This window comes from Phacochoerus africanus, chromosome X (genome assembly GCF_016906955.1).
Source record: "Phacochoerus africanus isolate WHEZ1 chromosome X, ROS_Pafr_v1, whole genome shotgun sequence".
NCBI lineage: Eukaryota > Metazoa > Chordata > Mammalia > Artiodactyla > Suidae > Phacochoerus > Phacochoerus africanus.
The window spans coordinates 101,917,451-101,942,952 of NC_062560.1; the positions used below are offsets into that span (position 1 = coordinate 101,917,451).

Sequence of the window (25,502 nt, forward strand, 5' to 3'; positions counted from 1 at the left end):
AATCCAAATTCGGGATTTTAATTTATCCCAAATGAAAATACACCAGTGGTTTCCAGGAGCCCTGACAGTTGATTCCCATGAACTCACACCATGAAGGGGAAAGTTGCATCAAAACAATATTGATGGTGTTCCTGTCGTGGCTTTGGGGTAACAAACCTGACTCGTATCCATGAGGATGCAGGTTCGATCCCTGGCCTTGCTCTGTGGGTTAAGGATCCAGTGTTGCCATGAGCTGTGGTGTAGGTTGCAGATGCGGCTCGGATCTGACATGGCTGTGGCTGTGGTGTAGGCTGGCAGCTGTAGCTCTGATTGGACCTCTAGCCTGGAAACTTCCATATGCTGCAGTTGCGGCCCTAAAAAGACAAAAAAAAAAAGAAATTGAAACTAGACACGGATACCATCATAGAAAAAACGTCATTGTAGATGTGCCACATCCTAGCCAATACATGAGGTAAATGAACAAAGACTCTTCACTATGACAATTTTATTTTTAATATATTTGAAAATCAAATATGTATTATTTCCCTAACAATGCAAACGAGAAAAAGGATCAGCAACGTTAGAGCAAAGCAGCATATACTGCGGGTAGAAACGCCCCCCCCCCCACCAAAGTGGAATTATCAGCATTTATTTAAAAGTTAACATTTCGCATGGTCTTGCAACAAATACAAATACATTTATTTGGTTCTTATTTTCAAAATGACCAGGTGATATGGCTTTCTACCTGAGAAATTCAAGCAAATTGAACAAAAACACATTGACAGATTTTTTTAGCTTTCTTAGAGCACTATTGCAGCACATACAAGGGGAAACATGAAAACATCTATTGAAAAAGACGCAGTTTAAAGTTCAGGCCCTTACTTAGTTGGACATCAAAAAACGATGGGAGAAAATACTTCTGCACCACTTAAATAACAGCACAACGAAGAATAACAATGTTATCAGAAAGGGATTACAGCATCTTCCATTCTATCTCGTCCCTTACCAAGCCGTTTATTCGAAAAGTTCGGCATAAGTTGTTCTCTTCTTCGTTCAAGGCTTACACACACCAAAAAAAAAAAAAGAGGTTTACTCAAATCTAGAATGCATTTACCACAAGACATAAACATCCAAGGTTGTACGGAAAGTAAACATAAAACCAGTATTTTCGCTTTCTTCTAGGTCACAGGATGGTGTTTAGCAAACCAAACAAGACAAAAATATTATATGGAAGTGACTTAGCACCAGTTCTATTATACAAAATAACTTTTAATTATACATGCTGTATTCTGCAATTTCTTTTTTTAAGGTCTGGTTACTGAGCAGCAAACCGTTTTCATGCCTAACATCTCTGCAAAGAAAAATGAAGTGACAGAAGAGATTGAGATTTTTTTTTTTCCCCCAAAGCAAGCATAGCTGCTTTCCATTACAAACCCATTACGTTCTTTGTTTCAAGGGCACAAAAACACGAAAAAATAAGGAGGTGGGGTCTCATTGGAGGAGAATAATACCTGGTTACCAAAAGTTATCTGACAAAAATACAAGCTGTTGGTAGTTTAAAAGGCTACTCCGGACAACAGTACGCTGAACATTAAGAGTCATTACTAGTCCTCAGAGGAGAAAAGGCACTCATCCTAGGAGCGATTTTTTCAGATTTGACAGAAGCCCATCCTGGTTTGGATGGCAGAGTCACTGGCTTGCAAGTAGAACCGAATGAAGATCAGTCATTGGTTATCATCATGTGAATAATAAACTTTATCTGCTATGTAACATTCATTTCCGAACTTTTGCCTGTGCTGGCGGACCTCTAGCCGGTGTGATTAGAAGAGATCAACGAAACAACTCTTACTTGAGATTAATTTGAAGATTTTATAGCCGCTTCAGATACCAGGTCGCCTCGTCATTCTGCGCTTGCCTTGGCTTTATCAGCTGGTACTTTTCCAGACCATCAAGACTGTTTGAAATGACTCATGTCATGTGAAAATGCTGCCTTCCACTACTTCGGTGGATTAAAATCACCTTTCCCTGCTGCAGGCGGTCTGATCTTACTGATGTCATCAATTGCCACGTCAGCTAACGCTTGGTTGGAAGAGAAAAGCCATCTACTGCCCCCTGAAGTCCGAAATCCAACATAAGGCAGAATGAAATCAGCCGAGCTTTCCACGGAACGTGCGCTGCATTAAGACGTGAGTCTCTACGAATCTATAAAATATCTCAATTTAAAAACATATTCAAGAGGTCCAAAACCGGTAGGTAAAAAGATAAATTGCTTATGTTAAGAGTTTACAAATCCTGCACACATACAATTTTTCCCCAGCTAGAAAAGTATGGGCTTTGCCCTTGACTCTTCCTAACTCCATGGCATTGAGGATTGATGAGGCACTTGTTACTGTTTTATAAAAGTCAGTTTGGGGATATTCAGTGGCTTTTTACAAACTGATGTCACCCAACCCTGAGTGAAAGGATTACATAACCTGAAATGGAATACTGTCACGCCCTCTCTTCCCAAGCGAGTGCCATTATGGGTGCCCCAGCATGGTTCGATATTTCCTTTTGCAAATCCCATGCTGTATCACCTCAATCCTGTTGCTTTTCTAGGATGGAATGACAGGGGGGTTCTCCCCAAAAAACAACTCTGCAGATGGTTCACTACCTATTTCAGCCTCACAGGGCAATCGGAGCCCCTTTCAGATTCTCCTTCTAAGGCTTTGTTTCTAAAAGGACAACCCTTTGAGTCCTATGAACATATTCACAAGATTAATGTCCTTTGGGTGGGTGCTCATGAAACCCTCTAATGTCATGAAGAAGTCCGTTTAATGTTCTAGCTGTCGTCTCTCTTCTTTTATCTATAAGAATTTTTAGACAGACCAAAGTCAGGAAAAGTTGGTTGCTGAACATGGCGCTCTGACCAAATCAAAGAACAAGCGAAAAGACTCTTATTGTTTCATTGCCATCCCCTTGGAAGATAAATGATACTAAATGATAACGTTATGATAGCTACAGAGCCACAGAAGGCTATCTTAACTCCTCTCCATGTTAAGTTGCTCCTTTGCCGGCACCCAATTAGAGTTGCCCTCGAACTATAGAAATGCCTGTTCTTGAATAAAGAGGTTTTGTAAGCACATTGTTTTACCAAGCTTCAGGATCGGGATGTTGTGCGTTTCCAAAGCCTGCCAACACACCTGCAGTCGCTTTGATCTATCCTTTGGCAAGACCAACAGGGTTTTGCATTTGACCTTGCGCAAAGCTCCTAAGAGTTGCTCTCTTGCTCTGTGGCTGCTATCTACATGGCTACGTTTGGTTTTACATTTTCTTCTTGCAAATCTTTTCACCGTGAATAAGGGTATCGTGGCCTAAGAGACCCTCAAAACATTGGAAAGTAGAAAGAACTAGTGTAGTTGTTTCCAAAGCAGCTTCCATAGTCCATGTGCTCCTGACTGTTCTGTCGAACATAATAATTGACAGAATTCAGCGTGACCTCTTTGGAATTGTCGTGTCTCTCAAACCTTCTTGCTTCCTGGGTATATTCTGACTGCCGCAGAGTCTCTCTTCTTTTGGGAAAATCCATCAGGTAGGAAGCATTAGCCCTTTTGGATGATGTCATTGGCACACGAAAGGGCCTATAGTCAAAGGTACCGTCAGTCAACCGCCTCCTCTTTCTGGCCATGTTGTCGAATTGCGCGCCGGGACGGGATTCGTGGCAGTAGCCTTTATCAAACAAGTACCTGGGGGCTGGTACTTCCCTCCTTCTGCTGTTGCCCTTCTCATCGGTCATGGACTCGTTTTCATCCTCAAGCCATGAACATCTCGGTTCATACTGAGACCTCTTGCCCGGTTTCCTGAGCTTGTACGGAGAGTGTCTTTTCTCCCCATCATCTTTCCACTGTGCGTACAAGGGCTGCGGACTTGACCTCGTTTCTGGATCACAAGGGGTGCCTTCATCTGCGTCAAGCGACCCCTGCTCCGGGGAGCTATCCTCCGTGGCCACAGACTTCTCCTTCTCCTCTTGGTTTTCGCTAAGGATTTCGCTGAAGCATTCAGAATCACTGCTGATTTCCTCTAAGAAATCTGTCAGCTCCAAATCCAAGTCTGCCGACCCGCTAGGCGAAGAAACCTGGCTCGGACTTGGGGATCTGGACTCTCTGACCTGGTGAGCGTGCGTCTTTTCCAACAGATGGCTCCTTCCGTCTGGTGGGGACAGCTGATCACCAGCTTCCCTGGCCGTGTCCTTGCAGAGATACTGAAAGTCCTGAGTCCGTTCCGCAGCGTAATCCACGTGCCCTCTCTCTTGGGGTCTCTGCCCAGGATCCGGAAGCCACGTCTTTGGCCAGGGATCATCTTCTTGCACCTGTTCGCTGCTGCCCAGGCTTTGCCTTTGGCTCACACTGGTTGAGGGACACTTCCGTTTTCTCAGACTGATTTGAAAGCCATTTCCTTTAACACGGACAGCCCTCTGCCACTGACACGTGCTTGTTGTGTGACAGGGCTCTAGGCAGATACGGGCATATTTTGGAGTTTGATAATAGTTTAGAAGATAATCAATAAATTCGTCGGTTTCATAGATCTTCTGTTTCCTGCCACGGTCTCTCTCGGATAATCCGGGAGAACAGGACTTATCAGAACCATGGGGGTCTTCTTTCTCAAGAGACGGACCCTGAATCATTGCAATTGGTGAGGCCTTCGGGTCGGGGACCAAACTGTGGTTGTGGTCATTGGATAATAACTTTCCAGGTCTCTCTTTTCTAACTGAATATCTTAACTTTTTCCCCCCATGATGGGGGGAAGATTTACGCTGGTGAGCCCTTCCTCTTTTCTTCATTTTTTGTCTTCGTTTGGTGTCGGACTTGGAAACCTGGTATCCTGGCACCTCCTCCTGGTTTTGAAGATACTGTGTGTTTAACTCTTCTTTCGTCGCACCTCCCGATGTGGTCCCTGCAGCACGATCAGCTCCGGAGCCTGCAACATCTACCACCTGTGGATGAAACCACATGGGCTCCTTCAAAGAAAAAGGTTCATCATTTCACATGAAAAACTAAACAGATTAAACATTTCCAAGAAAAATGGGGCTTCTCTCACATGGTTCTGAAGAGGTCTCTAATTATGCCTAGACTAGGTCCAAATTAGGAAAAACACTGCACTGAAGCAACAGGAGGAACAAAAAATTCATGTCTAAAATGAGCTGTTTTTACTAGGTCTGGGGCCATCCTTATGTCAGAAGGCACCACGGTTTACCTCCCTTCAAAGCACAGGACCCTTTTGCCTTTGTTCCCAAAGGATGAGTCTACCTAACTGTTCCCGGTACTGTGCTAGGGGCTGGGGACATGAAGAGGAATAAGAAATGCTCTACAGGAGTTCCCATTGTGGCTCAGCAGATTAAGGACCCAGCTAGTATCCAGGAAGACGTTGGTTGGATCCCTGGCCCCACTCAGTGAGTTAAAGATCTGGCATTGCCATGAACTGTGGTGTAGGTTGCGGATGAGGCTCGGATCCGGAGTGGCTGTGGCTGTGGTGTAGGCCGGCAGCTGCAGCTCTGACTCGACCCCTAGCCTGGGAACTTCCACATGCTGCAGGTGCGGCCCTAAAAAGAAAAAAAAAAATGAACTCTATAAAACGAATGCCATTCACTCTTCATCCTTAAGAATGCTGAATGTGGAATTTTTTTTTTTTTTTTTTTGGAGATTAAGCCCTTGTTAGTTGCAACATTTTCACCCATAAGTAGGTTGTCTTTTTTTTTTTTTTTTTGGTCTTTTTGTTCTTTTAGGGCCGCACCCGCAGCATATGGAGGTTCCCAGGCCAGGGGTCTAATCAGAGCTGGAGCCGCCAGCCTATACCATGGTCACAGCCATACCAGATCCAAGCTGCGTCTGCAACCTACACCACGTCTCCCGGCAACACCAGATCCTTAACCCACTGAGCAAGGCCAGGGATGGACCCCCGCAACCGCACAGTAGCTAGTTGGATTCATTTCCGCTGCGCCACGACGGGAACTCCTGAATGTGGATTTTCAAATGAACACTTTGGGAGGCCTTTCTGGCCTTCCCTCTGGCACATCTGCCGAGTCTGGCTCTTTAGGACGACCCTGAGTGGGAGGGGAAAAACCTTCCAAAATGGAAACGCTCCAAACTAAACAATTGGCCTGTGATGTAAGACATTCCTTAGCAAATAGTTTAAGGTTCGACCAACGTGAGCTTGCTCCATAAAGGTCTCTGTTCAAGGATCTCCCTTCTCATCCAAGCCTGTGGCTGATGAATGGCCGAGGCGAGTTCAGGGAGGACCACCAACCAAACGCCCACTCCATCCACTTCTTCCCCCTGGCATTTGCTGTCACATCCATTGGGAATTGAGGCGAGTAGATACACAAGCTGCCTCGCCCTGGGTGAAAGCGTGCTGAGGTTTAGGAGCACAGAGCATGTGTGCCAGACGGCCGGGGGAAAGGCGCCCCCGGGGGTCTTAGAGATCCGCCTGCTGAAAACGAACCCCCGTGAATGCGGGGAGTCTTCTATGCAGGGGATGTGAAATAGGCCGCTGTTTAAAAGGAAAGCGTGGGGCTCGGGAAGGTCAGTACCTACCCAAACCGGAGAACCCGGACAGAGCATCGCTGCAATCTTCCTCAGGAGCGCCCGCAGCAGCCGGAGGGCCTCCACCCGCCTCCAAGCCAGCAGGTCCTTCCTCTCCTCCCAGTGCTCCGCCGGGGCGGCCTCCAGAGGTGCCTCGCCTCTGGTGGGGTCCTTCTGTTTCCTTTGCCGGTGTCTCTCCTTCAGGGCGCGCCTCCTGACCCTGGCCTTTTTCCTCTTTTCCTGGGCTTTCCTCTCCTCCTCTCTTCTTTTTCTGGACAATGATCAGGAGAGTGGGCCATTCAGCAGGTGTGTACCAGGCATTTGCTCCCCCCGCCCCCCGGCCTCCAGAAATCCCTCACTGCGAAACCCCAGGGCCGGACATTAGACAACTGATGATAGGAGACACAGGGACACTTCGGTCCAGGGGAAAGACGCATGATTAAGTTGAGCAGTTAGAAACATGGAGACCTTATGTCGAGAGAGTATCCAAAAAGAAAAAAAAGAACAAAAGAAAAGGGAGTTCCTGTCGTGGCTCAGAGGTTAAGGAACCCGACTAGCATCCATGGGGATGTGGGTTCTATCCTTGGCCTCGCTCAGTGGGTTGAGGATCCGGCGTTGCCGTGAGCCATGGTGTAGGTCACAGACGCGGCTTGGATCCCGTGTTGCTGTGGCTGTGGTGTAGGCCAGCAGCTTCAGCTCCGATCTGACTCCTAGCCTGGGAACCTCCATACACCATGGGTGCGGCCCTAAAAAAGACAAAAGACAAAAATTTTAACAAAGGCTACTAAATTCAAAGGAGGGGCCTCCAGCCCCCACCTTCTCAGACCGCAAGCAGGCAGCCGTGGATCCTGCTTTCACTGCTCTTGAAATCAAAACTTTCCATGAGTTGCTTTCGCGGAGGCAAATAAAGGTAAGCCAGGGCACTCAGAAAACCTTAAGGGGAGAAGGGGGGTTTCGTACAGACTGCTTAGTGCACTGTCACGAGAACATCCCGGTTTCGAAGAAAATGGGCTTATTTTTCAGCCGATTTCTGACAAAGTGAGCTGTTTGGGTTAGGCCCTCATGGAACCATGGAAAAGGGGGCGGGGGGGGGGGGGGCGGCGCAAAAGGACGAGTAGCCGAGGGAGGACTTGGCCAAAAATTGGAGGATGATCTAAACGGCACGCTTGATCTGGAAAATGGGGGGGATCATTAGCTTGACTGTGCTCAGCTTCTGGCCAAGTGTCACAGACATGACCTCAAGTAACTCCTGGCACTCCGGCCAGCCAAAAAAAGTGCGAGGCACTGGAAGGGGATCCTTTAACTCCTCCTTTGAACGCCTAGCATTTGCATAAACGATGGAAGAAGCAACATGCAAAGGGGAGGAGCCGGGAGGTCCAACTGCTTTCGGCAGCCCTGTAGTTCTGGCCTGTGTGTCCCCTCCTGGCAAAGCTCTGGCAGGCCAGTAGCCTGTCCAGACACGAGCTCCTACACCCGGCAATGAGCCGCTCAGAGAAAGAAATATGGAGGCTCCTGCAATTCACAGAGAGCACTTGGGCCAACAAGAAAAAATAGTCTCAACAAATCCATGCCTTCTGGCCTGTGGGTTAGTTGGGTTACTGACCATTTTTAGGAAGAAAATCTTCTCCAGACCTAAAAAGACTTCTTCCCCCAAATTTCAACTGAGAGGTGAGGTAAAATTTGGTACACTTTAGGTAAATTGGTGACACTTTTAAGGTGGTAGGCTAGCATGTTCACTCTAAAAGTTCCTGGTCTTGGGAGTTCCTGTTGTGGCTCAGCAGCGGGTTAAGAACCCAACCAATAACCACAAGGATGAGGGTTTGACCCCCTCCGCCACCTCGCTCGGTGGGTCAAGGATCCGGCGTTTCCGGGAGCTGTGGTGCGGGTTGCAGACGAGGCTCGGATCCCCCGTGGCTGTGGCTGTGGCTGTGGCGCAGGCCAGAGGCTACAGCTCTGATTCGACCCCTAGCCTGGGAACCTGCATATGCCATGGGTGTGGCCCCAGAAAAGACAAAAAAAAAAAAAAAAAGGTTCCTGGTCTTTTTTTTTTAAATCACCATTTCCTCCCAGACATCTTAATCTGGCTGGTCCCACTATTTCTCATTACTTGTTCCTCCCGACAAGCCTACTTTTCAGGTCTCTTGTTTTGAACCGTTTTCCGATTTGGGTTATGTAACAAACGGCACAGCAGAAAGACCGCAGGCTTCCACGCAGTTGTCCAAGCTGCACCCATTCCTGCTCCCCGCCGCCGGGCTATCAAGCGTAGCCAGTCCCCTGAAGGGATAAATCTATAAATGCAAAGGAAAAAAGAAAAAAGACCCTCGGCGTTGACGTCCGTCTCCTCACCTTTCAGCCTCTTCCTCTTCTCTCTTCTTTTCTTTTTTCCTTTCTTCCTCTAGCTCCTGTAATTTCAGCCTTTCTTGATTCCGCCTTCTTATAGCGCCTTCGCTGAAGTGTTTGGTTGTATCGAACATAACCTGCCCCCAAACAACAGAAAAGTGTGTCCTCATTTGTATGGAGTTGATGCCAAACTAAAGGAATGAAAAATGCCTTCTCTGCATCCCAGGACCTAGACTATTCCATTGCTTCTCAGTCACCTGCCAGACTGTCCTTGTGGGGCTCCAGAATTTTCTTTGGCAGAACCCTTGAAGAGCTCACTTGACAGCCATAGGTGGCATCACAGTGCCATTAGGGGCACGGGTTTTAAAGGAAATGAGTATATTACCTCTGGTCTGTTATGCTCATTAACTGACTTAACATATATATTTTTTAATCCTGGGAGACAAAAACAACCCCAAAACAGGTGGGGGAGCAAAGATGTAAGAAGACTGACCAAATGAGATAGAAGATCTGACTACAGTGATTATTAAACAACTTTGAAAATCTTTAAATAAAGTGAAAGTCAGATGGAGGCACTACAAGTAAATTTGCTTAAAAAGTAAAAGGAGGCAGGAGTTCCCGTCGTGACGCAGCAGAAACGAATCCGCCTAGTATCCATGAGGTTGCAGGTTTGATCCCTGGCCTTGCTCAGTGGGTTAAGGATCCGGCATTGCTGTGAGCTGTGGTGCAGGTAGCAGATGTGGCTCGGATCAGGCCTTGCTGTGGCTGTGCTGTAGGGTGGCAGCTACAGCTCCAATTCAACCCCTAGCCTGGGAACTTCCACATGCTGTGGGCGCGGCCCTAAAAAGCAAAAAAAAAAAAAAAAAAAAAAAAAGAAAAAAAAGAAAGAAAGAAAAGGAGGCAGAAGTAGGTAGTTAAATATGCCTGGAGTTCCCATCATGACTCAGCGGTTACGAACCCGACCTGTATCCATGAGGACACAGGTTTGATCCCTGGCCTCGCTCGGTGGGTTAAGGATCCGACACAGCTGTGAGCTGTGGCACAGGTCACAGACTCGGCTCGGATCAGGCCTTGCTGTGGATATGCTGTAGGCTGGCAGCTACAGCTCCAACTCAACCCCCCTAGCCTGGGAACCTCCATAGGCTGTGGGTGTGGCCCTAAAAAGACAAAAAAAGAAATATGCATGAATGATAAACACCGAAATCACAGTTACCTCTGAGGGGAGGGAGGGGGCCTGAGACTGAGGACGGCACAAGAGGGGAGCACGTTCTCATAGGACTGGTGATGCGTTCTTGTGTAAGCTGGGTGTGGCATGCGGGTGGTCAGCAGCGTACGTGCTGTATCGTATGTCTTGTGACCACATCCCTCCTAATTTTCAAATATACATTCTAACCTAAGGAGCTTCACTCCTAAAGCACCCATGCTCACTCACTCACTCACTCATACACAGGAAGCTGTGGAAGCGGAAAGTCTAAACTCATGCTAAAGACTGATGTGGAGAAAAAGAGAGTTTGGCTGCACTTTTTTCTTCTGCTGAATTAAGGCTCCGAGGAGGTGACCAGGTCCTCGGACAGGGATGACGCGACATGCCTAGACAGACGGGCTGGCTTTGAGAGAAAAGGATCCAGGTTTGCTGGGATTCTGTTTGAGCAACTTGCCTGACAGGCATCACAAAAGCAAATTGAGACCCTGACAGTAAAATGGGAGTAAACCGCTCTCCTCGTGGTTTCAGGCCGCGGGCTGCCCTCTCTCCCAGCAACTTGTCAGATGGAATAAGCACATGAGATGCTTCCATAAGGACCACGAAGAATCCTTTCATGCCCTCGAGCAGCTGGCACAGAGCCCCCAGACTCTAACAAGTGTCGCTTGCAAACTACAGCTGGCAGCAAGGCTGAGAGCAGAATGTTCAAATCGGGAGGATAGCGTTTTCCCCCCGAAACAGCCCCTTGTTAGTGAAAACACAAATCTTTACCACGGCTATGGATCAGAGGCTAGCGGGGTCTAAGGAAATGTGTTCCGGATGCTGCCTTCTAGCCTTTACGCAGGGCCACCTGAACGGGGAGCCTCTTTTTTAATACCTCTGGCTGCTCCTTACCTTGATGTTACACGCCAGAGCCTTCCCATCATCCCCTTTAAGCATCAGCTTCATCCCTCGCAGGGACTCCATGGCCTTTACGAAGTCCGTGGACTCCTGGTACTGTATAAAGGCCTCGAACGTCTGCAAGCCGAAGCTGAGCCCCCCAAAGCTCCCACCGGTCATGACTTCTCGGTAGGGGTCGAGCATCGGAATGTCCACATTCTTGATCTTCCCAAAACTTTCAAAGACCACCCGAAGGATCTCCTCGCATGGCTTCTCCCCGCTGGAACCTTTAGGTGCAAACCACTTGCAGGGTAGGCCTTCAAAGTATATGGAATCTGGGCTCTTATCCTGGTCCTGCTCCTCGGGCCCATCAGCCGACAGGGCCCCCCTTTCCTTGGGGAAGTGTTCCCACTCTCCCTGGGCATCTGTGGCCACGACTCTCAGGTCTGTTTTCAGCCCGTTTAGCTTGATGAGCTTCCCGTGTAACTTGGCCTTCAGGATCTGAACCAAACTTCGTGTTTCGGCCTCCCCCTCAAAGCGGATGAAGTCCTTGGTGCTCTTGGAGAGCCGGACGGTGGTGAACTGGTCGGGGCAAATCAGGCTCTTCAGCTGGTCAAGGACCTCCCAGTTGGAGAAGGGCCTCGTGGGTTCCGTGCTCTCCGGGAGCAGGACGCTGATCATCAGCTTTGCTATGGGCTTGAGGTAGAGGTGCTGAGCCGCACAGAGCTCGGTGGCCTCGGAGTTATCATACACCACCGTGACCGTCATGGTATCCGCAGGAAACCTTCGAGGGCGAAAGGGAAGATTTTGCCAGAAGTGGAGCAAAACACAGCCTGGAATCTTGCCCGGGGCTAGCATTGGCCGGACCCAGGTCCGACGGTCAGAGGAACATACACTATCAGGAGAATTAAGACAATAGCTTACATTTGTTGAGGGTTTTTAGAGGGTGCAGTTTCCACAGACTGTGCCTCTCAGTTTTCTCAACTGTAAGACAGAAACAATAGGATTTCAGGAAGGAGGAAATGAGTGAGTACAGCCGAAACCCTCAGTATCGTGCCTGGCCCACAGGAAGCTCTCCATCGACACAAGCTATGACTCTTTCTTATACGGCTTTATCTCATTTGATTCATGAAGCAACCCGGGAGGTCTTTTCATGCCTGTTTTATAGATGGGGAGATTCAGATGGATTCAGGCAAATGAAATGACTGGCCCGTACACTGGGACTCCCAGATTCCAAATCTCCAATCTTTTGCACCATTGAGCTCAAATGTAAAGTCTCAAAGAAACCTGCTGGGGTGGGGGCACAGAAACAGGGCCAGCGAGAAAGACATGTGGCACGTTCATGAACGCACAGCCAGCCGACAGTTCCAACCCAGGCACCCGATCGAGCATCCTTTTTCCAGGTTGGTTCCCAAGCCTGATGTGGCCTATCTACTCTCATTCCTCCGGTCCACCGACCTTCACTAAACCGAACTCTAAGGTCAAGGGAAGAGGAGACAGCCTCTCCTAATGAGTGACAAAGTGAACCTGCCCTCTATTTTGGGACTGGAAAACCCTCCAAACCTGAGTGCTTGGTAGCATTTCACATGAACAAGTGCTCTTAAGCTGTCCCAAGGTGAGTAAGATCACTAATACTGGGAATAGGAATTTCTGCTCCTATTTTCTTTTCTTTTTATTTTTATTTATTTATTTTTATTTTTATGTCTTTTTGCCTTTTCTAGGGCCACTCCTGCAGCATATGGAGGTTCCCAGGCTAGGGGTTGAATCGGAGCTGTAGCCACTGGCCTACACCACAGCTACAGCAACGTGGGATCCGAGCCGCGTCTGCGACCTACACCTCAGCTCACGGCAACGCCGGATCCTTAACCCACTGAGCAAGGGCAGGGATCGAACCCGCAACCTCATGGTTCCTAGTCGGATTTGTCAACCACTGCACCACGATGGGAACTCCCTCTGCTCCTATTTTCTGACTTCCCATAGCACTTACTCATGGACTTGCCGTGTGGCTCACAACAAGACAGCACTTAGTCATGAAGGGGTTTTTATTTTTTGCCAAAAAGTGGATATATTCAGAATCTGTATCACCTGAGTTTCTCATTAATGCCAACGTGGAGGCGATTTAGACCCAAACGTATATGGCCAAATGATGGACATTCTAACACTAAGTCTTACTACTTAGTCTTACTTACTTACTACTAAGTCTTGGTTAACTTTATAGGTACATATTTCTTTCGTAACTGACCCTGAAGGACAACCCAAGTCAACTCCCTTCAGGTGACTAAGTTTGTATAAACTGGTTCTGAAATGGCTGCCAAAAGCAGTATCTAAGATATTACGTTCTAGAAATCCTCATGACAGCCAACACTGAACTGGGATGGTGTTAGAATAAACATGTGCTCTTTCTCCAAAAACATTATGTAAAGAGCAAAATGAAGACAAAATCCAGTTCGTTTGCTGTAATTTGCAACAGAAATAAGAGTCAACACTTAACTCCTTTCAATTAATTTGGAATTCAATTAGGATATACTGAACCCCCAAACATTTCTGTAGTCCATAGGTATTTATTTATACCACCTAAAGTAAGGCTTTAAAAAATGTTCCAGAAAAAAACACACATAAAATAGTTAATCGCTTCAAAGTAACTGATGTGTCATGCTCTCTCCATTTAGTCCAGTGATACTGCCTTTGTTTTAAACATTTTAGAATGCTTCGCTTGGGTTGATTTCAAAGTCTGGCTACATTCTTTTCAATATTCTTGATGGAGGTCAATTTTGAAATTCTTTTATCATGGATTGGGTATTTTGAAATCCTCAAAAATTATCTAGAACCAAGAATGTTGGATAAAATGGATGACTAACAGACAAACTGATTTTCTTAATTGGCTTATAACCCACACCACCCACAAGGAGATTCTGAGAAAGGCTCTACTTTTTTATTTATTTATTTATTTATTTTGGCCATGCCTGCGGCATGCAGAAGTTCCTAGGTCAGGGATTGAACCCAAGCCACAGCAGTGACCCAGGCCACAGCAGTGACAAGGCCAGATCCTTAATCCACTGAGCCATTAGGGAACTCTATTTTTTTTCCATTAGTGGGTACATCACTGGACTGGGTAGAGTGCTTTGAAAGAGGGCAAGTTTGAAGGACAAGAGTGGATGTTGTAGTATAACAAACATTTCTGCAGTTGCAAAATGTTTTTGTAGTTGCACAAATGATCCTGATTTTCCACCATCCCTGTACCCACACCCTTTGTAACGTGACTTTGAGTGGTTGAGTCTATTTTTCCCCAGCCCTTGAATGTGACTGAGCTTTTTTTCCCCTAATAGAATGTGGCAGAAGTGACCAAATGCCAGTTCTAAGACAAGGTGTCAAGTGGCCCTCTCTCTCGGAACCCTGCCTTGCCATGAGGGCAATCCTGGGCTAGCCTGCTTGAGGATGAAAGGTCACATGAAGAAGAGCCCACCAGTGACAGATGAGCCACCAGCCAGCCCTCGGCCAACCCACCAACTGACAGCTGCCACATAAGCAAACCCCGTCAAGATCAGCTGCAGCCAGCACAGATCAGCAGAATATAGACTTGTGAGAAATAACAAATGTGTTTTGTAATTGGGATTTGGGGACTAGCAGAGGCAAACTACTATGTATAGGATGGATAAACAATAAGGTCCTACTATGTCACACAGGGAACCACACTCAATATCTTATAATAAACCATAATGGAAAAGAATACAGAAAATAATATGTATATGTATAACTGGATCGCTTTTCTGTACAGCAGAAATTAACACAACATGGTAAATAAATCCACTGTTCTGCAATCATTTTTTTAATTAAAAAAATAAATGGTTTTTGTTTAAGCCACTGAGTTTGGGGATGGTTTATTATACAACAAGAGCTAACAGATACAAATGTCTAAATTTTAGTCTCAAGATATACAATCCATTTACTAGTTCTTATACAAATAAATAAAAATTATAAAAACTCATTCCTGGGAGAGTTTTGGGAAGAAAGAAAAACTAGGCACCTTCATATCTTGCTAGGGATAGTGAAAATTGATTACATCTTTTTTAGAATAACAATCCAAGAACCATAAAAATGCTCATCCCCTTTGATCCAGTAACCTCATCTAGAAAATCATCCTAAGGACATAATTAAAAATAAGAAAAGAACATGCTCAAAGCTGCTTATTGCAGTGTCATTTTAGATACAATTTTGTCAAAACTATGTATTACATAGGAATGAAGTTTAGAAATTGAGTTCTGTTTTTGTTTTTTGGGTTTTTGTTTGTTTGTTTGTTTTTGTCTTTTTGCCTTTTCTAGGGCTGCTCCTGTGGCCTATGGAGGTTCCCAGGCTAGGGGTCGAATCAGAGCTGTAGCTGCTGGCCTACGCCAGAGCCACAGCAATGCCAGATCTGAGCCACGTCTGCGACCTACACCACAGCTCACGGCAACACCGGATCCTTAACCCACTGAGCAAGGCCAGGGATCGAACCCACAACCTCCTAGTCGGATTCATTAACTACTGAGCCATGACAGGAACTCTGAGTTCTGTTTTTTTTTTTTTTTTGCAAAGTGGTTTTCATAAAACTTCTTGCTGACTTACACTGTTAACAGATGAATTTTTAACCACTCATTTGAAAGTAAATGGATTTTATTTAAAACTACCATTTTCCCTTCCACTTAAAAGTAAATTCATGAAGATGACTAAAAATCATCAACCCCTTGAGATTAGATATATCCTCATATCCTTACCAAAAATGACTTCTACACAAAGAAACAGTTTGTTTTTAGCCAGATCTCCACTTTCCTGAGGTGTAACAAAGGATCTCATCAAAATTGGAGGGAAATGAGTCAAATGGTATTTTACAGTGTTTAATGTGCTTTTTTTTTTTTTTTTGGCCGTGCCTGCAGCATGTGGAAGTTCCTGGACCAGGGATTGAACCTGCGCCACAGCAGCAGCCCAAGCCACAGAAGCAACAATGCTGGATCCTTAACTGAGGCACCAGGAAGTCCTAGGTGCTATATTTTTGACAAAAAAAAAAAAAAAAAAAGGCTATCACTTTCATCTCACACCAAAGCAAAACCAAGCAGTAAATTCTATACCAGAGGTCACAACTCAGGTGACCACAGTGGACAACAAGGTGGTCTCAGTGAGCAGAGACCACTGAGCAGGGGCAGAGGCAGATGCCCCATCTGAAGGCACAGCAGCCTCCGTGAGGGAGGGCCTAGCGTGGCCACGTCCTCCTATTCATCCAGAGGCCAGGCATCTAGGCCCTTATGAGAAATCGGATTTTCAGAAGTTGGCAGTCAATGGGAATAATTTACAAGCACTGCAAAGTGCATATAAGCACACCTGAGACGGCCTGTGCTCTAGAGTTTATCTTTGTTCAGCCAGCCCACTGGTGACAGGGCTCTATGCCTCGATTCAGAGGCATTTATTTTCTGACTTTCCCAAGAGAACCCAGTGGGTGGGGTTTTTTAATGGCCACACCCATGGCATATGGAAGTTCCCAGGCCAGGGATCAAATCCAAGCCACAGCTGTGACCTATGCCACAGGTGAGGAAACGCCAGATCCTTTTATTTTATTTTTTTCAATTGTTTTCAAAAGCTGAAGAAAAAAAAAAAACTGGCCTTCTTTAAAATCCTCAACTCCGATTCAATGTGTTTCCCAACCACAGCAACAGCAGCAAATTAGATACCCCTTCTCTCTGGCCCTGTTGGTCACAGGCTTTAAAATGCAATGTTGATGAAGATTTCATCTTCAAATCCTCTCCCACAATAGGAAGCTAATCTTCCAATCCTATTTTTTTAAATATAGAGGATCTATTTTTTTTTAATATGGGGAACTATATCCAATCATTTGTGATGGAACATGATGGCAGATAATATGAGAAAAAGAATGAGTATACATACGTATATATGACATGACTGCGTCACTTTGCTGTACAGCAGAAATTGATAGAACTTTGTAAACTAACTATAAATAACGATAAATTATAAACTCTAAATTAACTATAATAATTTTTTTTAATATAGAGGACCTAATGTGTACCAAGAAGTAAGCTTTATTACGTAGGTCATGGCTTCGATACTACTGCAATGTCACCAGCAACTTCTGCCAGATCAACTGAAAATTGACCAGTCAGTGCCCGGTGCCTAGTAATGACGACTTCTCAGTGTGATGCTTTTTCCTTAACTAAGCCTCAAGCCAACACTAACACAAAAGCGGCGGGGAAGGAAGAGGATTACTGCCAGGAAGACAGTAATAAAGTAATACAAGTAAAAGAAATACACATGCACAGTGGGCACATGCACGCGCGTGCACACACACATACACACAGACCTCTGTATAAAGTCTAGAAGGATGTACATCAAACTATCAAAAATATTTTGTCTAGGAAATGGATTGAGAGTATTCTTATTGTTTCAATTTTTGAATATTTACAATAAACGTGGTATTTTCTATTAAATTTTTAGTTAAAAAGAGGAAACTCACATGATAATAAACCATTAAAATGAAGCCATTCAGGGAGTTTCTGTTGTAGCTCAGTGGGTTAAGGACCCAATGTAGTCTCTGTAAGGATGTGGGTTCAACTCCTGGCCTCCTTCAGTGGGTTAAGGATCCGGTGGTGCCGCCAGCTGCGGCACAGCTCGCAGATGCGGCTCAGATCTGGTGTTGCCGTGGCTGTGGCACAGATCTCAGCTGCAGTTCTGATTGGACCCCTAGCCCAGGAACTTCCATATGCCGCAGTTGCAGGAGTAAAAAAAATAAATAAATGAATAAAAATAAATAGAAGGAAGCAGTTCGGGAGTTCGCTGGTTGGCCTAGTGATTAGAGGATGTGGCATTGTCACTGCTGTGGCTCAGGTCACTACTGTAGTGCGGACTCAAACCCTGGCACTGGAACATCCGCATGCCACAGGCACGGCCAAAAAATAAAAATTTAAAAAAAAAAAAGGTAGCAGTTTATAGCTGCTGATAGAAAGTCCCCCAGAAAAGAACCAAAGCAGAGCAATACAACAACAACGCTTTTCCCCTGTCAAAGACTCCAAAAACACCCCTCTGTCTGCCATCACTGTGAATGTCCAACCCAAGTTTGTGTGAGACCTGCCTGAAGCCTGGGAGATGAGAATAGGACTTTGGGTAATAAAGGAGCACGTGGCTACTTCAATACTAGCTACATCATAAGCCGCAAAAGTTATTTTCCAAAACTACTTTGTTGGAGCATAATCAATATATGATAAACTATGTTTCATAAAATAATAAACTGCACATGTATCAAAAGTATAAATTTTGATGAGTTTTGACATATATTCACATACTTATGAAACCATCACTGCAATCAAGAGAGTGAAAATGCCCATCACCCCACCAGCTTCTTCGTGCCCCTTTGTAATCTTTCCCCTGCCCCGGCAAACACGGATCTGAGCGCAGAATGTTTAAGTCTTCACTGATTCATTTTAGAGCAAAAGCAGACTGACATTTCTGGAAAATACTCATAGTTACATACAATATTCAACTTGAACAGGTGCTTTCTTCTAAATCAGGATACTTTCTTTTCTTTTTTTCTTTTTTTTTCTTTTTTTTTTTTTTTGCTTTTTAGGGTCACACCCACAGCATATGAAAGTTCCCAGGCTAGGGGTTGAATCAGAGCTGCAGCTGCTGGGCTACACCACAGCCACATTAATACCAGATCCGAGCCGCATCTGCAACCTACATCACAGCTCACGGCAATGCCGGATCCTTAACCCACTGAGAGAGGCCAGGGACTGAACCCGCAACCTCATAGCTCCTAGTCGGATTCGTTAACCACTGCGCCATGACAGGAACTCCTAAATCAAGATACTTTCTTGACTCTAAGCTTAAATATGCCAACTCTTGAATCTAGTTAAAGCTATATAGGGCTCTGCCTTGCTCTTGAAAATAGGTTTGAAAAAGTTTGTGCTTTTCTACCCATACAGTCCTTGTTTTTAACCCTGTTTAAACATGTTCAAAAAGTAATCTATTGCTCGACCTTACTAATTATTAGAGAAATGCAAATCAAAACTATAATGAGGTATCACCTCACACCAGTCAGAATGACCATCATCAAAAATTCTACATATAAATGTTGGAGAGGGTGTGGAGAAAAGGGAATGCTTGCACACTGTTGGTAGGAATGTAAATTGGTGCAACCACTATGGAGAACAGTATGGAGGTTCCTTAAAAAACCAAAAATAGCACTACGAGATGATCCAGCAATCCCACTCCTGGGCATATATCTGGACAAAACTTTCACTGAAAAAGATATATGCCCAGTGTTCACAGTAGCACTATATACAATAGCCAAGACATGGAAGCAAACTAAATGTCTAGCAACAGATGAATAGATAAGGAAGTTGTGCATATATACAATGGAATATTACTCAGCCATAAAAAAGAATGAAATAATGTCATTTGCAGCAACATGGATGGACCTAGAGATTATAACACTAAGTGAAGTAAGTCAGAAAGAGAAAGACAAACACCATATGATATCACTTATATGTGGAAACTAAAAAAATGATACAAATGAACTTATTTACAAAATAGAATCTGACTCATGGACATAGGGGAAAAAAGTATGATTACCAAAGGGGAAAGGTAGAGGAGGGATAAGTTAGAAGTTTGGGAATAACATATACATATTACTATATATAAAACATAAACACGGAGCTCCCATCGTGGCGCAGTGGTTAACGAATCCGACTAGGAACCATAAGGTTGCGGGTTTGATCCCTGGCCTTGCTCAGTGGGTTAAGGATCCGGCGTTGCCCTGAGCTGTGGTGTAGGTCACAGATGTGGCTTGGATCCCACATTGCTGAGGCTATGGTATAGGCCGGCAGCTACAGCTCTGATTAGACCCCTGGCCTGGGAACCTCCATATGCTGTGGGAGCAGCCCAAGAAAATGGCAAAAAGACAAAAATAAATAAATAAATAAACAACAAGTATCTACTGTATAGCACAGGGAAATATATTTAATGTCTTATAATAACCTATAATGTAAAAGAATCCGAAAAAGAATATATATATACACACATACATATATATGTATAACTGAATCACTTTGCTATATACCCGAAACTAATGCAAAATGATCAACTATACTTCAATAAAAAAGTAATTTATTTTAAATTAGATATATTATTTAGTAGATACGGTTATGCATTTTATGTGTATTTTTATGTATTAATAAAAATATATCTACCCAATTATTAGGGAATGATTTAAAATTGATTCTTTAGAACAACATAATTTGCCCTCTAAATATCCTTTTTTAAAAATTGAGGGGGAGTACCCTTCGTGGCTCAGTGGTTAACAAACCTGACTAGGATCCATGTGGGTTCAATCCCTGGCCTCGCTCAGTGGGATAAGAATCTGGCGTTGCCATAAGCTGTGGTGTAGGTTACAGGCACAGCTCAGATCTAGCGTTGCTGTGGCTGTGGTGTAGGCCAGCAGCTGCAGCTCCAGTTTGACCCCTAGCCTGGGAACCTCCATATGCTGCAAGTGCAGCCCTAAAAAGACCAAAAAAAAAAAAAAAATCGAAAAAAAAAAAAAAGAGTCCTGATGGCAAGGAAAGGCATAGGTATGGCTTCCATAAATTATCAAAAACCTGAATTTTAATCAATATTTTTAACTCGTCCCATGTTCTAGTATGTTCCACCACGATGACCTCCCCAGTGGCCCCACACATACACACATTTTTCTTCTACCCCTGTGGTTAAAAAAGCAGCACTATGGAGATCACTTGTTCTTTAACGCTTTTGCAGAGGCAAGTGAGAGCTCCTCCAACCTTAAAAAAAAAATTAGAGTTATCCAGGGATGTTGACACAGTGTGCATTCCAGCAGTATCTTGTGTACATAGCTTTTCACCCAACGTGTTGCCAATGCCAGAACATTTCTAGCAGATTCTCAGAGAAACAGAGCTGCTTTCTCTAGGCATGCACCCCCTTACTGTCCTTGCTTCTATACCTAGTAGCAAAGCTGACTAAGCAGCAGTGGAATAAAAGATTAGAGAAAAGGAAACGGTTTTGAGATATTTCCACAGGCCTAAAATGGTTGTTTGAACTTGCGGTGGACATTAAATAAATTCTACAAGGATCTGCATCTGAAGCTCCTCTAATACCTTCTCTCGTTTCAGAAGACACTAGAGAGACGCCTCTGTTACACTTCAGGGGCTTTAGATCAGAAATACGACTCCAAAACGTTAAAAGCACTTGAGGCGTGGGAGTTCCTGTCGTGGCTCAGCAGTAACGAACCCAACTAGTATCCATGAAGATATGGATTCAATCCCTGGCCTCACTCAGTGGGTTAAGGATCCAGTGTTGCCGTGAGCTGTGGTGTAGGTTGAGGACGCAGCTCGGATCTGGCGTGGCTGTGGCAGTGGTGTAGGCTAATTCCACAGCTTGGGCTCTTACCTTCCTTGATAATTATATAGCTACCCTCTTTTATGTATTGAATACATATTCAATAGTCTTTTGTGCTTATTTTATATTAGGCCATATTGGTGCACAAGACATGAGGCTTGATCTCCACGGATTAGAGAGACAAGGAATCTAGTAACGTTAATGCAAGTTATAAGGATTTCCTAGCTGAGGGTGAACACAGGGTATTTGAGACTATGTAGAATTGGACCCCTAGCCCGGGAACCTCCATATGCCAGGGGTGCGACCCCTGAAAAGACCAAAAAAAAAAAAAAAAAAAGCACTTGAGTTGTGAGCAAAGTATCCCTCATTCATTTTCTCTCCCTTTTTTCTCACTCTTATAAATATTTTCTGTCAGAGTGCAAGCAAGGCCATTTGGATTGAGGCATGTTTCTTTTAAAAACAGTGGGGAAAAAAAATACGACCATCTGTACAACTCGGTATTCTCTTTCAAAACAGTTCTTTCCTACAGGATAGAGGATAACATGAGAACAAGAATGTGTATGTGTGAATGACCGGGTCACTTTACTGTATGGCAGAAATTAACACAACATTGTAAATCAACTATAATAAAAATTTCTTAAAAAAGAAATTGACAGAACACTGTAAATCAACTATATAATAAAAAACATTTTTTAAAAAAACCAAGGTAGTTCTTTGCTCCCTTTCTTTTTTCTTTGGGCTTTTGAAACTTAAAGGCATTTTGAAAGCACTTAAGATGATAGTTACATCAACATATTTATTGTCAGCAGAGCAGCCAAAATGTATTCGGTTCAAATCAACCTGGCCCATTTCCAACTTCCTAACCAGTACAGAATCCCAGTAAGTCTTGACCAAATAGAAATATTCCCTGGTTTTTCAGTCAAGAGGTCACTGACAACACAGAAGTGTTTTGACACATCATTAACCCAAACAACCATTTTCAACTGAGGCTGACCATATGCTCTGATCTTGAAAATTTTTATTTTTATTTTTATTTATTTGTTTATTTATTTTTGTCTTTTTGCCTTTTCTAGGGCCGCTCCCGCTGCACATGAAGGTTCCCAGGTTAGGGGTCTAATCAGAGCTGTAGCCACATGGCCTACGCTGGAGCCACAGCAACTCGGGATCCGAGCCTCGTTTGTGACCTACAGCACAGCTCACGGCAGCGCTAGATCCTTAACCCACTGAGCAAGGCCAGGGATTGAACCCGCAACCTCATGGTTCCTAGTCAGATTCGTTAACCACTGTGCCACGACGGGAACTCCCTGAAGAATTTTTAAATCGCATCATTAAAATGAGCAGCATACAGTGTTGCAATAATAGGAACATATCCAATATAGGACCCATCAAATGACTAAATTCTCAAATTAAGATGGTCCTAAAGCGCTCACTGGGGCACTGGAGGCTTTCAGGACAGAAAGGAAGTGACTTTTGGAGACCCGCAGCCATGTAGCAATGATAAATTTGTGACCATGAAATACTGGAGTCCTACTGAGAGAGGATCTCTTCTACCTGCACTCAAAGAAAATCTGCTCAGAGGTAGAATTTAGTTTGGGAAATCTTGATTTTGGTTGTTTTTTGTCTTTTGTCTTTTAAGGGCCACACCCACGGCATATGGAGGTTCCCAGGCTAGAGGTCGAATCAGAGCTGCAGCTGAAGCAAACTGGACTCATGTTAATTCATCGCTTTGGGCAACTTAATTTCTTGGTTTTGTTTCCCCATTTTATTTTGTTTATTTATTTATTTATGTCTTTGGTCCTTTTTAGGGCCGCACCTGCAGCATATGGAACTTTCCAGGCTAGGGGTCGAATTGGAGCCATAGTTGCTGGCCCACGCTGCAGCCACAGCCACGCCAGATCTGAGCCACATCTGCGACCTACAGCACAGCTCACGGCAACGCCAGATCCTTGACCCACTGTGTGAGACCAGGATTGAACCCGCAACCTCATGGTTCCTCGTCAGATTCGTTTCCGCTGCACCACGACAGGTACTCCCTGTTTCCCCATTTTAAAAGATCATACAAATGTTTCCTTTATGTGATAATGTTGGTGAAAGCAAAGTATTTCTGAGGCTAATAAAAATAAATTAACCCAATTACTCAGCCATAAAAAAGAGTGAAACATGGCCATTTGCAGTACTGCGTTGGGACCTAGAGAATATTATGCTTAGTGAAATAAGACAGAGAAAGACAAATATCACTTATATGTGGAATCTAACAAATAATACAAGTGAATCTATATACAAAACAGAAGCAGACTCACAGAAAACAAACTTATGGTTACCAAAGGGGAAAGGGGGGTGGGGGGACAAATTAGAGGTATGAGCTTAACATATACAAACTACTATACATAAAATAGATAAGCAGCAAGGATTTCCCGTAGAGCACAGAGAATTATGCACAATATTTTGTGACAGCCTATAATGGAAGATAATCTGCAAAAATACTGAATCGGATTTCCCATCGGGGCTTAGTGGAAACGAATCTGACTAGCATCCATGAGGTTTCAGGTTCAATCCCTGGCCTCACTCAGTGGGTTAAGGGTCCGGCGTTGCCGCGAGCTGTGGTGTACGTCGCAGACACAGCTCGGATGCGGCGTTGCTGCGGCTCTAGCGTAGGCCGGCAGCCACAGCTCCGACTGGACCCCTAGTCTGGGAACCCCCATACGCCATGGGTGTAGCCCTAAAAAGAAAATAAATACTGAATCACTATGCTGTACACCTGAAACCAACACAATATTGTTAATTGGCTCTATGTCAATTAAAAAATAAAAAGAAATAAATTTGCCTAAATAAAGGTTCGTGTTCGGCTTTTCTATGCAAATGCACTTACATGACCCTCTCTGTTAGTGAGTACAAGAGTCACTCTAGGGTTGCAAGGGAGGGAGCCCTGTTTTTAAATATGCACAGGGCAGTCGGCAGACCTGTCTGACCCATCGTTTAGTCTTTTGCGCCTCACCCCCCTTTTAGCGCTGCGAACAGTTCTGTTGCAGAACACCCCTCTCTAGTCACGTGCAGGGAGGAGTACAGCTTTAAACACTGGATTCCTTTACTACAACGCTATTATGTAGACTCATTGCTTTTTTTTCTTCATATTAAAAAAAAAAAAGCTATCAGGGATTTGTTTTTTCCTAGGGCTGCTCCCGCGGCATACAGAGGTTTCCAGGCTAGGGGTCTCATCCGAGCTGTAGCCGCCGGCCTAAGCCACAGCCATAGCAACGCGGGATCCGAGCCGCAACTGCACCCTACATCACAACTCACGGCAACACCAGATCCTTAACCCACCGAGCGAGGCCAGGGATCGAACACGCAACCTCATGGTTCCTAGTCGGATTCATTAACCACTGTGCCACGATGGGAACTTCCCGCTATCAAGGATTTAAAGGAATGTCGCTGAGTATCTTCTGCACTTTGGCCTCATTCACTGAACAGTCAGAGCATTATTTGTGGGAAATGCTTATCATCAAGCCACCAGTGTTTTCCGTCTTGGTTTTATCTTTACAGCCTGAAAATTACCAGCAAAATTCCTGCCCACAGTCGCCACCTACAGGGGGAAAGCAGCCTTTACATGGGACGGTGCTTTGCACTCCTAAGCAGTTTCTGAGAGCTGTACTATATCTCAACCTTCTTAAAATCCCAAGGTAAACTTATTTGAATACAAGTCCCACCAGAATAGGATATTACTCAATACCTTCTGGTGAGAATGTGATCAAGCGAAGAAACACTGGAGAAGCCACAATTCTTGTGAACTCTTCAGGGTGGACCACGGTGTCGTAGCATCCTGACCACGGAACACTGCCAGGGAGAAAGAGTCACAAAGTCAAAAGCCAATTAAGTGGGTTAAAAAAAAAAAGCATTGTACATTTACATTTACAATTTTCAGCATGAACTCTGTGAGGTTTGCACAGTGGCACCTGTGAAGTATCCATCATGACCTGGGTTTTTTTTGTGTGTGTGTCTTTTTTTTTTTTTTGGTCTTTTTTTTTAGGGCCGCACCAGAGGCATATGGAGGTTTCCAGGCTAGGAGCAGCTGCCGGCCTATACCACAGCCACAGCAACACAGGATCCGAGCCGTGTCTGTGACCTACACCCCAGCTCACGGCAACGCCAGATCCGTAACCCAC

General features: G+C 44.7%; 1 protein-coding gene across 1 annotated transcript; it reads right to left on the reverse strand.

The window, feature by feature from the left end:
- Window positions 1–654: 654 nt before the first annotated feature.
- On the reverse strand, window positions 655–25,167 carry LOC125118758 (A-kinase anchor protein 17B-like). Its single transcript, XM_047765573.1, has 5 exons — window positions 25,070–25,167; window positions 10,972–11,940; window positions 8,883–9,013; window positions 6,579–6,807; window positions 655–4,975 (listed from the first exon to the last, which is right to left on the reverse strand). Exons 2-5 carry the CDS (start codon window positions 11,812–11,814, stop codon window positions 3,344–3,346), a joined length of 2,835 nt encoding a protein of 944 aa, XP_047621529.1. The 5' UTR covers window positions 11,815–11,940; window positions 25,070–25,167; the 3' UTR covers window positions 655–3,343.
- Between the last annotated feature and the right edge of the window lie 335 nt (window positions 25,168–25,502).